The sequence below is a fragment of the Artemia franciscana genome, chromosome 19 (assembly GCF_032884065.1).
Source record: "Artemia franciscana chromosome 19, ASM3288406v1, whole genome shotgun sequence".
In the NCBI taxonomy this organism is placed as follows: Eukaryota; Metazoa; Arthropoda; class Branchiopoda; order Anostraca; family Artemiidae; genus Artemia; species Artemia franciscana.
The window spans coordinates 28741919-28755491 of record NC_088881.1 but is presented as its reverse complement, the minus strand read 5'-3'; the positions used below and the strand labels follow the sequence as shown (position 1 = coordinate 28755491).

Here is a 13573-nt window from a genome sequence, read left to right as displayed (position 1 = left end):
TTCACAGGCAAGCTCTTGCATCGAAAAGGATGAACGCACATCTGCACGAGACCCTCAACGAGGCTGTAAAAGTGATCAACTTCATCAAAGCCCGACCACTGAACTCAAGAATGTTCAAGTTGCTGTGCCAAGAGATGGGTTCAGAACATCAACATTTACTTCTGCACACAGAAGTTCGCTGGTTGTCTCGTGGGAAGATTTTAAACAGACTTTTCGAGCTTCGACAAGAAGTTCATATGTTTCTTCTGGAGCAAAAATCTGCATTCAGTTCACTTATTGAAAACCAGGACTGGGTCTGCAGGCTGGCCTATCTTGCGGATATTTTCGACAAACTGAATGACTTGAATCTGTCAATGCAAGGTTTCCGGACGGACGAACTCTCCCTGAATTCGAAGATGTGTGCTTTCATCAAGAAATTGGAGTTCTGGCTTAAAAAGGTTCAAAGAAACAGCGTTAGTGTCTTCCCGACCCTTGACAAGTTTGCGGACGATAGTGAAATTGATAACCTCAACACAATCTGTGATTGTATTCGGGAGCATCTGACAAAGTTGCGAGATGAACTTGTGTCATATTTCCCATCGATTATGAACCAAGATAGAACGCAGGATTGGATCCAAAATCCATTTGTTGAAGACGTGACCTCAAGCTCCGGTCTTAGTGACAAGCTTACAGAGAATCTGATCGAACTTGCCAGTGATCGCGCCTTAGAACTGAAATTCCAAAATGTAACTGTTTCCCAGTTTTGGCTGGAGGTGAAAGGAGAATACAAGGAACTAAGTGAAATCGCCATGTCTGCTTTGTTACCATTCGGATCCACTTACCTTTGTAAAGTGTCATTTTCGGCAATGTCATTGATCAAAACCAAACACAGAAACAGACTGAGTGTACAAAATGACCTTTTAATTGCCGTTAGTGACATCGAGCCAAGATTTGATAATATTTTAGCAAAAAAGCAGCCTCAAGTTTCTCATTGATTTTGTACGTACATTTAAGCACCGTCATATTGGACAATAAATCTCGTGTTTTTGAAAATCTGATTTTAGTTAAGAAAAAAGTAAAACAACGATTCTCAAGAAAGGGGTACGCAAACTTTTTGGGCCTTGACTAGGGGTACGCGGACCGAAAAAGGTTGGGAACCACTGGTTTAAACAATGCTACTCAGAAACTGTATTGGTTTTTTATAGAGTAAATTGTCGTCCAAAGTTTTATAACTGGGAATTGTGTTCGGCTCCTATAGGCTGACAAGTAGTGGTTTGGTTCTATTTCCACTGGTCGATGTGCACTACTTAGTGGCATGGTTGATTCATGGGAGTTGGGTTTGAAACGTTAAGATGACTTGATCAATCAACTTTTTTGGTCAATTAAATAGGGCACTAGAACTTCCGATTTCCGATCAAATGTGAGCCCTCTTTTGATCCTTTAAGATCACTGGACCGATATAATCACCCTGAAAAAAAAAACAACAAACATAAAACAAATTAAAACGATTTTAAAATAAGATTTTACATTTTTTTGCATAGAAACTTGAAACCTCTACATTAGGGTTCTCTGGTATCCTGAATCTGATGGAGTGATTTTTATTTAGATTACTTGATGTTTTGGGGGTGTTTCATCCCTTTATAAAAAATGACACAAATTTTCTCAGGCTCTTGACTTTGATGGGTACTATTAGATTTGATGTGTTTTACATATTTTCAATAGGCATCAAAATCCGATCCTATTGATGTATATATTGTTATCAATAATCTGTTTCTTAGAGTTTCGGTTATTATTGATCCGCATCGCTCCTTACAGTACGTTACCACCAATTTTTTTAGTGAGAAGGGGAATTCTTATTTTTCATCGGTAAGAGCAAGGAGTTTGTGTCCTTGATTATTATATTTTACTCATGTCCAACCATCATTGTAACTATGACTACCAGATAATGTGTTTGTTTTCTTTTGTTGCTGTTGACGATGAAGCGACTCTATCTTGGAGCAAGAAAAAGCATTATTTTTGCGTTAGTAACATTTCTAAAATGATTGAAACTCTAATTCTACTTAGGAACGGCTTCTATGTTTCAGTTATTCGTGAAACAGAAGACACAAAAAATGAACTCTTAATACTAATCAGAGGAGTTGCCTTTTCTATGTTACAGCGGAATGAGGAAGCCAGAAAAGCTTTTCAGTTCCTTATAGTAAGTTAAACTGATTATCTCTTCAACTATCCCTTCTCAACTATTCCTTTTGACCATATCTTTTCAACTATCCCTTTTAACTATCCGTTTTTTTCTTGCTGCTTCTCAGTGCATGTCAATATGAAAAATACGGAAGTAACAATATATTGATATTTTGACTGACGAGTTCAGACGTTTAAAGTGGACTTGTGAAGGGCTTCAGAAGCTTAAAATCGTGAAGAAAGGAAGACCCTTTCTGAGTAACGGGGGTCCTATTTTAGTTTTGTGTTTTTTTTTCAAGGTTTGGTTTTTTATATTTTTATCATTTGTATTCTGTAATGAGGACGGTCAAGTGGAGGTTTTGAAGAAAATTTGTATAATTTTTCAATGTTTTCACTGGCCTTTTATTGTCCTCGTTTTCTTCCTTTCTTTCCGATTTTATGTTATATCATGATTAGCCACTGTGGCCTCAGAATTTATTTTAAAGCTGCGGAAACTCTTCTCCAGGGCTAAGAAACATTAAATTAGGTGATATAGAATTTAAGGTAGAAAGGTTTAGGGTACCCAGGGAATAAGGCTCTTGATGAATGAGAAAGATTGGAAAGGTTTCAAGGGTATTGTTTATGCTGGGATAGTTTTAATGGCATGGTTGTAGTTGCTCACTTTATGACCAAAATGTGTAAGATATCAGTCATAAGGTTATTAGCCCCTGTAGAACCGACAGACAGAGATAATCGCTACAATTCAGATGGATTTTACATTCAGTTACAGCAAGAATTAGTCAGGATCCGAGATTGAAATATGATAAACTTACTGGCCTGGGTTTGCAGAAATGCCGATAGATTGTGTCTTAGGGTAGCTAAATCTGGCACAGGAAAGGAAATTAGCAACTGTCATAGACAACTAGAATTTTGTAGGCATTAAAAAAGGAGTGAACATCTTTATTAAGAATAATTCATGCCGACTTGAGGACCGGTCACAAATAAAGCACAAATATGCCTGAAAAACGCATTACTGAACTATACAACTAACAAAATCATTATTCAAATAAACGCAAATAAAGAGCAATAATGAAAGAGATGTTAATAATAATTAAAACATGATTACTGAATAGTAAAAATGAAAAAAAAAAATTTAATTACAGAAAAAATATCAAAATTACATCAATTGTCCTCTCTCGTCATTCAGCCCCACACTCACCAACGCCCACAAGGAGATGCTCCTTTAACCAGTTTTTAATTATGGCACACCTTCCGCTTCCCAAATTGAGCCTATTCCAGACCACTGGACTCACTTTCCTGGCCACACAGATAGAACGAACTATACTTCGTGACCTACTTACCAGGTCTTCAGCATTTCTCGTAGCACATCCGTGATAAAATGAGTTGAAACAAAAAAATATATTAAAAATCTCAGGCGCGAAACCATTCAATCTCTGAAGCATGAAAATATCAATCCGAAAATCTCGAATTTTCCTAATTAAAACATTCAAAATTTTAAGTTTCCTAAAAGTCAACTCTATACTGAAAATTCCTGTATTATACTGACCAAATAGTCTCACTGCTTCATTTTGCTGAATCTGGATTTGTTTAAAATTGCACGTAAAACTACTAGCCCAAATCATGCATCTATAATTTATATACGGCGCAATCAAAGAACAATATGAAAAAAAAACTAAAATACGAGAAGGTACAAAAATGTTGACAAACTTGGGTTAAAAGTTAAAATATCTATAATTTATATACGGGGCAATCAAAGAATGATTTACAAAAACTAAAATACGAGAAGGTAACGTCTTAAAATCCCAAGGCCACGCGCTGCCTTACACGCAACCACATCAGTGTGTCTTCTCCAGCTGAGGTTCTGATTGAGAATGAAACCTAGGTACCCAACTTCCTCAAACCGTTCTAAGAAGAACCATTTATTGCTATTTTACTGGAATATTTGGAGATACACCAGTCCGATTAAACAGAATATTATTACTCTTTGCCGCATTAATGCTAAGTAAGCTAGTACCTACAAACTCAATCAACCCTTGCAAAGCTCTGTTTGGTTTCTGGACCAATTCTTCAAGAGTCTTCACTTATGGGTTCCAGAAGGGGGGGGGGGGAGGAAGGGAGGAGCCATGCCCTCTACAAATTTGGGATTATAAAGTAATTATAAGGAAAACAAAAGGAAAGAGATCAGAATAGGGAAAAAGCATGGAAAAAATGGGTGTTGCCCTATTGTTGGCTTTTGACCTTTAATAAGAAAAATTTAAGTTATAATTTGTGAATGACTTACCCCTTTATATTGACTGATCCTTGACTGACTGATCCTTGTCAATAACAAGACTATAGAAGCCCAACTATTGATAACATTCAGCCAAAGAATCAGCTTTTTACGGTAATCGTAAATATGTATTTGTTTATTAGTATTTAGTGCAGTTATTAGTACACAAGAAAGTTCGTATAATTATAGGAAACAAAAGGAAAACAACTTAATACGGGCCAATTTCGGGAAAAATATGCCGTTAACTTTTGCTTGCATTGCATGAGTACCCATAAGCTGATATATGAAGTCACTATAATCAGAAATGTTTCCCCTGAGCGGAATTCCGGGTGTTTCTGTGTTTTCCCCCTCTGCTGATACTTTTTTTGTGTTTAATTATTTTTTTATGTTCTGTGTTTCTAAACTGATACTTTTCTTGTGTTTAATTATTATTTGTTTATTTTCTGTGTTTCTGTTGTTTCTATGTTTTCCCCCTGAACTGATACTTTTTTGTGTTTAATTATTATTTTTTTATGTTCTGTGTTTCTAAACTGATACTTTTCTTGTGTTTAATTATTATTTGTTTATTTTCTGTGTTTCTGGTGTTTCTGTGTTATCCCCCTGAACTGATAATTTTTTGTGTTTAATTATTATTTGTTTTTTTTATATAGTTATTTTTTATTTCTAATTGTTATTTGTAAATTTTTATATAGGATTTTTGGAAGTGAAGCAATGGTTTAAATGCATTGCATAACCATTTTCCAATATTTAAGGCAGGTTATTTTGTACTAGCTACTATAGGTCTTAGAGAGATGCCTTGTTTGTGCAATTTTGGTAATCCATAAGACTTGGAGCAAAAAACACCACGAGGAGGAAATTTATTGAACAACTGAGGGCTGATTCATTCTTTTATAACTTTTTGAGCAAATTCATCAGTCTGGTCATGGGTTGATTTAACATAAGTGTTTGTATCATTTAAATGTGGCTGAAAGATAAAAACTTATGAAGAATAATCCCCAAATATCCGTAGATCTTAACCCTTCTAATTCTACTCCCAGAAATAACTGACTCAACAATATTAACTTTTTTAACTAGCTTAGATTTCCCAAAAAACATAAATTCTGTCTCAGATAAATTCGGGACGAAACACTGACAAAAAAACCATTGGACAACTGAATTCATTTCAGCCACCACTCCAATGCTCCAATATCGCGGCCTTATAAAAACGGCCTTATTTCTAAGGCTGATATAAACGACCTTAGACTTTTACTTTGAATCCGCGATTTTGTATATCTTGAAAAATGTATGATACATAATTACCATTTTTCAATGAATCATTGATTTTCATTATAAGGGATGCCATTGCTTATTCAATAGAAAGACCTGTTCTAAAACCAAACTGGGTTTTGGTTAAATGACTTTTCATCCAAACAAGTTAAAATTCTTTTTTGTAATGACTTTCCTAAAATCTTCGACAAAGGAGAAAGTATTGCAATAGGTCGATAATTATTAACATTGGTTTTATCACCTTTTTTATACAGTGTAATAATTAAGGCATTTATACTAGGGAATACTCCAGAAGATGAACAGAAATTTAAAATATAAACAAGAGGTATATGAATAACATATGTAAGGTGTTTAAAAGGTTAGCCAAGCTTAGTGAATTACCTCGCTTTAGACTTATTAATTTTTGGGGGGAATTCATCATAACTAACTGGGGCCAAAAAATACTTATATTTTCTGATCGAGGAAAGTATTCTTTATATGAATCAGCTGAAATCAAGCCAAGACCACGAGTAACCTCAGAACCAATACTGGAAAAACGAGCACTGAAAGATCCCACAATAGTTTTATATCCCATTAATTCAAGACCATTTTATCTACTGATAATTTTGGGTAGAAATTGTTGCAATTGTTTCCGATCTTTTGTTTAATTAAATTCCATGGGCATTTAGATGAAATATTAGAAAAGAATCATCAAATTATCTTTTTCCACTCACTCTAAAAGTTTTCACCAACAAATATTTATAATTCTTAAATCGTATAATATCATTAGGTGATGGATATTTCATCTTTATCTTATACAAACCATTCTTTTCATTAACTGAATCAGAGGAGTGACTCATTAATTCCATGGTCTTCTTGGTAGAATTTTTTACGATATGTCTTTTCATAAGAACAATCATGATCTAATTTTTCATTTGCAACTCTGTAAAAAAAATATCCAGTGATCTATTGGGATCTCTGTCTTCTAAGACTTTACTCCTCCAATCTAACTCAAAAAGGGCTACTTTTAAACTATAAATATATTTCTAAGGGAAAAATGTCTCTTTCTCGTGATAACCTCTCTAATCAAGCAGAAAACATTCAACTGCACAACATTCAAAATTCATTTTAATATTAAATTGTAGAAAATCATCTCTCATTCATGCAGGAATATAATTTTCAATTAAAGCAGCTAAACCAACATGGTTTTCCTGGGATCTATTTCTTTGAAAAAATTGGTACTATTTTACATCAATTTTATTTCCAGAACTTTCATATAGGAAATTCTCACAAAGGCCTAAAATATCAGTACCCGAACCAAATAAAAACTTTTCAATCACACGCCGTCCGCTCACACATCCCCGACAATTTCAGGACGATATCCTCCTAAAACAAGAACTTTTTGAGTCGTTTTATTAAAAAATACATATTTATCTGTCGAAACATTAAAAAAATGTGAAATATAATACCACGAGCTAAAGGGGCTTGAAAACCCGAATTAAGTAAAACTGATCTTCTTTCTAATTCTTGTAACCGTGATAACGGGATTTCATTCAAATTGCTATCCACTATCATAATTTGGCACCACGCGAAAAGATAACCTCCTAATCCCCTCCCCCCAGAAACAAAAAAGATTGAAAATCACACTGAATGGACATTTTCTCACCGAACACACCATAACACTCAGCTGTAAGCCATAATAAAATGTATCCCACCTAGAAATTCATAGAAAAAGAAAAACATTTTTTACCTTTCAGCATACGAAAGTTAGATAATTACACACGAAGACTAACATTAATTAATGTTGGAACCCTATGGAACTTCTCTCTCTCTATTTTCTCACCGGTTTCGTCAATGTGGTATAATTTTGGTGTGAATGCCGTTGGAATCCAGGCTTGAAGTTCTTTTGTTTGAATTCATTTTACTTCAAACTAAAAAGCAACAGTAAGGGAATGCTCTTCCTTACAGAAAACACCATAATGCTCTGCTTGGCGCCGTATGGTAACATATAACACCGAAAATCAAATCAAAAAAAGTAGGAAAAGAAAAAACAAAAGAATTACTTCTCAGCAAAACAAAGAATCCTTCCAATTTTCAACCAAATAAGCAACTTTTAGGGTTTTTACCACCATCCCTTCCATAAAGACCTCAGATACCCCCGGGGTATAACTTATAGCCCTTGCTTCCAGGATCTGGTGGTTTGCATTAACACCAAAAGCCTTTCTGTGTGAGCTTTGGACTATTCTGAGTAAAATAGCTTGCTCAAAAATCTGTTGGATGCATTTTTCGAAAATACGACTTGGAGGGGGGCGTAACTGCCCTCTGGTCACTTTAACTCTTAAAAAAGAGCATTAAAACCTCTATTTAATAATCTAAAGAGCACCCTCCAAAGCAAGTACGACCAACCTTTCTGTAAAAGCCTTATACGCCCCCAAGGTATGACTTGGAACCCGTGCACTGAGGGCTCTGAGGGGCTGTCATCCATGTCATAACTTAAAACACTTGCCCCAGGGCTCTGTAGGCTGTGTCAACACTAGAGGTATTGCTATATGTTCTTTGGACTATTTTGAACAAAATCACTTTTTACTCTTAAGAAGGAACAAGAACTTTCAGTATTCAACTAAATGAGCCACTTTAAAGGTTTATACCACCATCCCTTCCATAAAAACCTTAGCTGCCCCTGGGATATAACTTACAACTCTTGCCCCCAGGCTCTGATGGTTTCGTGTCAACCCCAAAAGCCATGTTGTATGATCTATGGGCTGTTTTTGATCTATGGGCTATTTTAAATGGTTTTCTCAAAAGTTCTGTTGGATGCATTTCGGGAAAAGACGACATGGGGGGTTTACCTGCCCTATGATTACTTTAATTCTTAATAAAAGGTACTAGAACTTCTGATTACCAGTCTAAAGAGCCCCCTCCGTGGAATATACGACCAACCTTTTCCATAAAAATCGTAATATATCCCAAGCAATATTTACAACCCTTGTCCTGAGGGATGTGAGAGGATTGTCATCCTCAAAGACATAAAGACATAATATGAAAGGAGAGACCAAGCTGAAGTTTATATAACCACCTTTTCATAAAAACCTTATTCGCCTACAGGGCATAACTTACACCACTTGACCCAAGGCTCTGTAGAGAGTTTTAAACAAAATGGGGCTATCTTGCAATTTTGATCAGATGCGTTTGGTGAAAAGTGGGGTAATTTGAGGGGGGAGCTGGTTGCTCTTAATCACTTTTGACTCTTAAAGGGGACTAAAAGTTCCAGTTTTCATCCAAATGAATCTCCTCCAGGAGGTTTGTTTAAACCTCCAGGGTTTGTTTTAACCCCAAACACCTTCTTATATCATCTTTGGACTATTTTGAATAAAATAACTATCTCAAAATTTCTGTTGGATGCGTTTCGGGAGAGGCACTGTTGTATGTTCTGAGTATTTTAAACAAAATGGCTCTCTCAGTTGAAAGGGAATTAGAACTTCAAATTTTCATCCAAATGAGCCTCATCTAAAGTTGATACAAGCCTCACTTCCATAAAAACTTTAAATACCCCGGGACGTAACTTAAAACCCTTTTTCTGGGGTTGGTTTTATCCCAAAAAGTCTTGTTATATCATCTTTGGACTATTTTTACTAAAATAACTATCCCAAATTTTCTATTGGACCTATTCCAAGAAAATACGACGTGTGAGGAGGGGGGGGAGTAGCAACGCTCTGATCACTCTGACTCTTAAAAAGGCCACTAGTACTTTTGATTACTAATCCAATGAACCTCCTTAGTACATATGACCACCCTTTCTATAAAACCTCACATCGCTCCAGGTTATAATTAACAACCCTTTCCCTGAAGGCTGTTGGGGGGGATATCAACCTCAAACACATTAAACACATAGTTTCCAGACCTTTTAACAAAATGGCTGTTGTTTAGATATACTTGGGAAAATGATGGGTGAGGGAGGGGGCCCTCCAACTACTTTTGAGTACTAATAAGAGCACTATTTCTTTTCAATTTCCAATCTAATTAGCCGCTTTCACATTTCTTACGACAACTCATTCTATATAAAGTGCCCTGGTCTGAGCAAAACCAAAAAAAAAAAGATTAAAATGATAATACATTGTTCCAACATCATTCTTTACTTAGGTAGCGCAATTGCGCCGCCTATAAAATACTGATATGGTACGTTGGCCTTGAAATCAGCGGAAAAGAGTACGGAGAAGAGAAGCCTACTTTTTCACATCTATCGAAAGCTCAGTTAACCAATCGACGCTAATTATTTTGTTCCAAAAATGTTGCTACATAATAACGATTGTGTAGCTAGTTGTTAAGAAAGATGGAGCTACTTTCAATTCAGTTGCGAAACGTTTAAGTTAGCATTAGAAAGTGAAGAGATAGTTAAGATCAGTCAACAGTTTAAACAAAAAGCAGATGAAAAGGAATAGTGTTTTTTTTTGCAAAGAGCAAACAGTATAGTGTTGCTCGTTTTTTTTAGAATGTGTTCTGTCACCAAAAAGGAGGGTAATAGAACACCCTCTAATTTTATAACGATTTGTGAATAAACACCACGAGTCCACCTCTAATGTTGTCAAAGAGAGATCGTTCTACAATGCCGCCAAAAGTCTGGCTACATAAAAAAAAATAATTAATTTTAACAACACGATTATATTACGAGGAACTATATTTAATCCCCCCCTCCCTTCCTAAAAAGACCAATAACATCCATATATTCTTAGTATTTGGTTATGCATCGTACTGTCTTGATTTTTTTTTTCGCAAATCTAAGAAAATCTTGCAGGCTCCCCCTTGAGAAAAGTACTATTTTTTCTCTTTTTTTTACAAAGAAAGAAACTAGCAGGCCAATCAAACTTCAACCAGAGGTAGTTTTTTTATTATTATAACTTCATTTTCACTAGATAAATTTAGACCCACTAAAAAGGAAAAAAAACTACAACCGAGAAATCAGATTCACTTTAATTGAAAACGATTGTGTACCAAATAATAACGATTTTGTACCTAGTTGTCAAGAAAGATGGAACTACTTTCAATTCAGTTGCGCCACGTTTAAGTTAGCAGTAGAAAGTGAAGAGATAGTTAAGATCAGGCAACAGTTTACTCTTTGAAATTTGATTTGTGGCGGTCTGTGTTAACTGAGATCAATCGATCAAGTTTTTTGCAACAATTTCAAATTTAGTGTCTTAAAGTATTTAGTGCTGAAATAACCAACTGATGGGTATTATTCGGTCAATCTATTCTAATACTCCTTACCATTCTTGAACACAGCCAAACTGTAGTTTTCTTTTACCATATGTCATTAATTCGCCTCTTATTTTGAATTTGCCTTTTTGATTTATGATTTATCTGTCAACAAGGAAAAGAAAGAACATTTTTTCTGTCGCCAAAAAACGATCAAAAATCGACAGGATATTGACATTTTACAAATCAAAGCGTCGTAATGCCGACAGAAAATCAAATAAAATGGCAGAATTCTCTCTCGTGTCAACAGAGATACTATTTCAAGCGCAGTTTTAATAATATATATCGGTTCTATTTTTCAGAATGTACCTTATACTATTAGGATTTTTTGTCCCTATTTTTGTGCTTAATGATTTAAAGGTTAATATTCTATTTTTTTTTAGAGTGTCAATGAATATAAACTATGTGGATTAATTGGTTGGATTCATGTAAATCAGTCATCTGCGAATGAAAAAATGAAGAAACGTTTGAAAGATGAAATAAAGTCGGCAAACGTACAGGTTCGTGTATTTTGTTGATTAATATAATTAATACCGTGATTCTCAACCTGGGTTTCAGGCCCCAACAGTGATGCATGTTAATATTTTGGAGGATCATGGGTAGGACGTATACCCTTCAACAAACTACATTTTAAAGTCTTAGTTTAAAAAAATATTTTTCATGTGAATGACGTCACATTGAACTGCAAATAAGGGCAAAATACGTAATAGTGTTTAATTATCAATACATGGTAGCTAGAATTATCAAATACATGGTAGCTAGAATTATCAAATACGTGATAATTAGAATACGTGATAGGTAAAATTATCAAATAAGTGATAACTAGATTTCTAGAACTATCAAATAAGTGATTGTACTGCACTGACATTATAAACTGTATAAAAGGTATTATTCAGATATTATTTTTCATTACTATAATAAAATATCCATAGAGGAGAAGCCAAAAGAGATACCAAGTTAATGGCCTTTTTAAGCTTCCTTCGGGTGATTACGTGTAAAATTTTGAATTACAAAATTTAAATATCACAAGCGAGCATCAGGATTTTAGAAATGCTTCGGCGAGGTATGGCCCAGAATCGGTAGGGAGACCAGATCTAGAATTATCAAATTTCTATTCTTTAGCTTAAAACTGCAGAACTAACACTTGGCTTTCGACAACTATGGGGGTCAACTTGAATTTCGCAAAGGTTAGTTCCCAAACCCTTAGAAACTTTAAGTGGGCTGAAAGAAAAGGTTTTCTACCGAAATGCTGTCAGTATGTGTGAAATATCGGGAAAGTTAAATAAATGAAATTTCAATGAATAAAAAATTGTCAATAATTCGTATCAAGATAGAATAGGGAAACTACTCGGTGTTTCTCGACGATTCATTTTCTCACTTGTGTAAAGTTTGGAAAACATGCAAATAAAACCAAAAATAAGATAAAGTAAAACTAATAAAAAAGATTAAAAATAATAATAATAAAAATAAAAACCCTTCTTACGGGTTTTAAAAGCAATTTTTGAAAGTAGACCTAAAATTAGAAAAAAAGAAAACAGAATTAGACATAAAATTAAAGAAAGTAAACAAAACTTAAATTATTGGCCCTCTTTTCTAAAGTGCTTTATTTATACATGCTGCTTTGTTTTACTATTTTGAAATTGTGAAAAGTAAGTAATAACTGCACTTTGCAGCATTTTCATTTTAAGCAGTTCCCAAGATATGAAAAAAACTAATAACTTCACAAATTTGATAATAAAAAAATATACATAAAGATTAAAAACAGTAAATAGAATATCAGTTATTTTTAATCAGTTCAGACCGAACCTTACTCATATGTTGCCAGTGAAAATTTAACATATCCAAATCCCTGTGTTAAAGATTTTTGCTTGACAGACAAATTTTGATATTCTTAAACCATTAAAAGACAGACTAGAGAGTTATTGAGCTACATCTCGACCGTTATTTTTGAACCCCTATCTGCAACTCAAAACAGTAATAATGACAAAGAATAATGAAGTCAATCGAAAATAGAAAGTTCAGTAAATACTATACTGCCCTTTGCAAATTTATTTGAGAGGTCAAGGGCGTTCGAACCAGTGACAAACTAGGTGATTAGCAATGATATTGACTGGAATGGTCCTAATAATGTTGAAATGAAATCAATTATTCATGAACTCAAAAATTCCACTGATAAATCCTCTATTACTATGGTAGAGGATCAAGCTTCCGAATACAAGAATAATTTAACGGCTTCCAGTTTGAAAGAGGATAATGGTACTTTTGTTTTAAAGGCTATTAAGGTTACCGCGAAATCCTATGCAGATATAGAAATTGCTTATGAGAAACTTGTGGCAAATGAAAGTGAAGGAAAAGGAAGAATTAGTTGGAAAAAAAATGGTGATTAGCGTGTAATTGAAAATAAAAAAAACTAAATCAGTTTGTAAGGATTTTTTACTTGCAGAATGCATCCACGGAAGAAGATGTAATCGGCTCCATATTTGTAAATATTTTCTGACGGATTCTTGCAATAAAAGTCCGTGCTTGTTTGACCATGTTTTAATTTGTTCTGTTTTTATGTCGGGTCGTTGTTTCGTTTGTGACAGTTATCATGTTTTTATCCCAAAGTCTTTTAGTAGGTTATTCTCTAAGCCACAAGCTAAGCTTTCGCAT

General features: G+C 34.5%; 1 protein-coding gene across 1 annotated transcript in view; it reads left to right on the top strand.

Annotated features, from left to right (window-relative positions):
- Window positions 1–998: 998 nt before the first annotated feature.
- Window positions 999–13573, top strand: part of LOC136039520 (tetratricopeptide repeat protein 21B-like) — a 47528-nt gene continuing 34953 nt past the window's right edge. Inside the window, exons 1-2 of the mRNA XM_065723322.1 lie at window positions 999–2176; window positions 11305–11421. Of these exons, the coding sequence (XP_065579394.1) occupies window positions 1889–2176; window positions 11305–11421 (405 nt within the window). The 5' untranslated portion in view covers window positions 999–1888. The remainder of the gene's footprint in view (window positions 2177–11304; window positions 11422–13573) is intronic.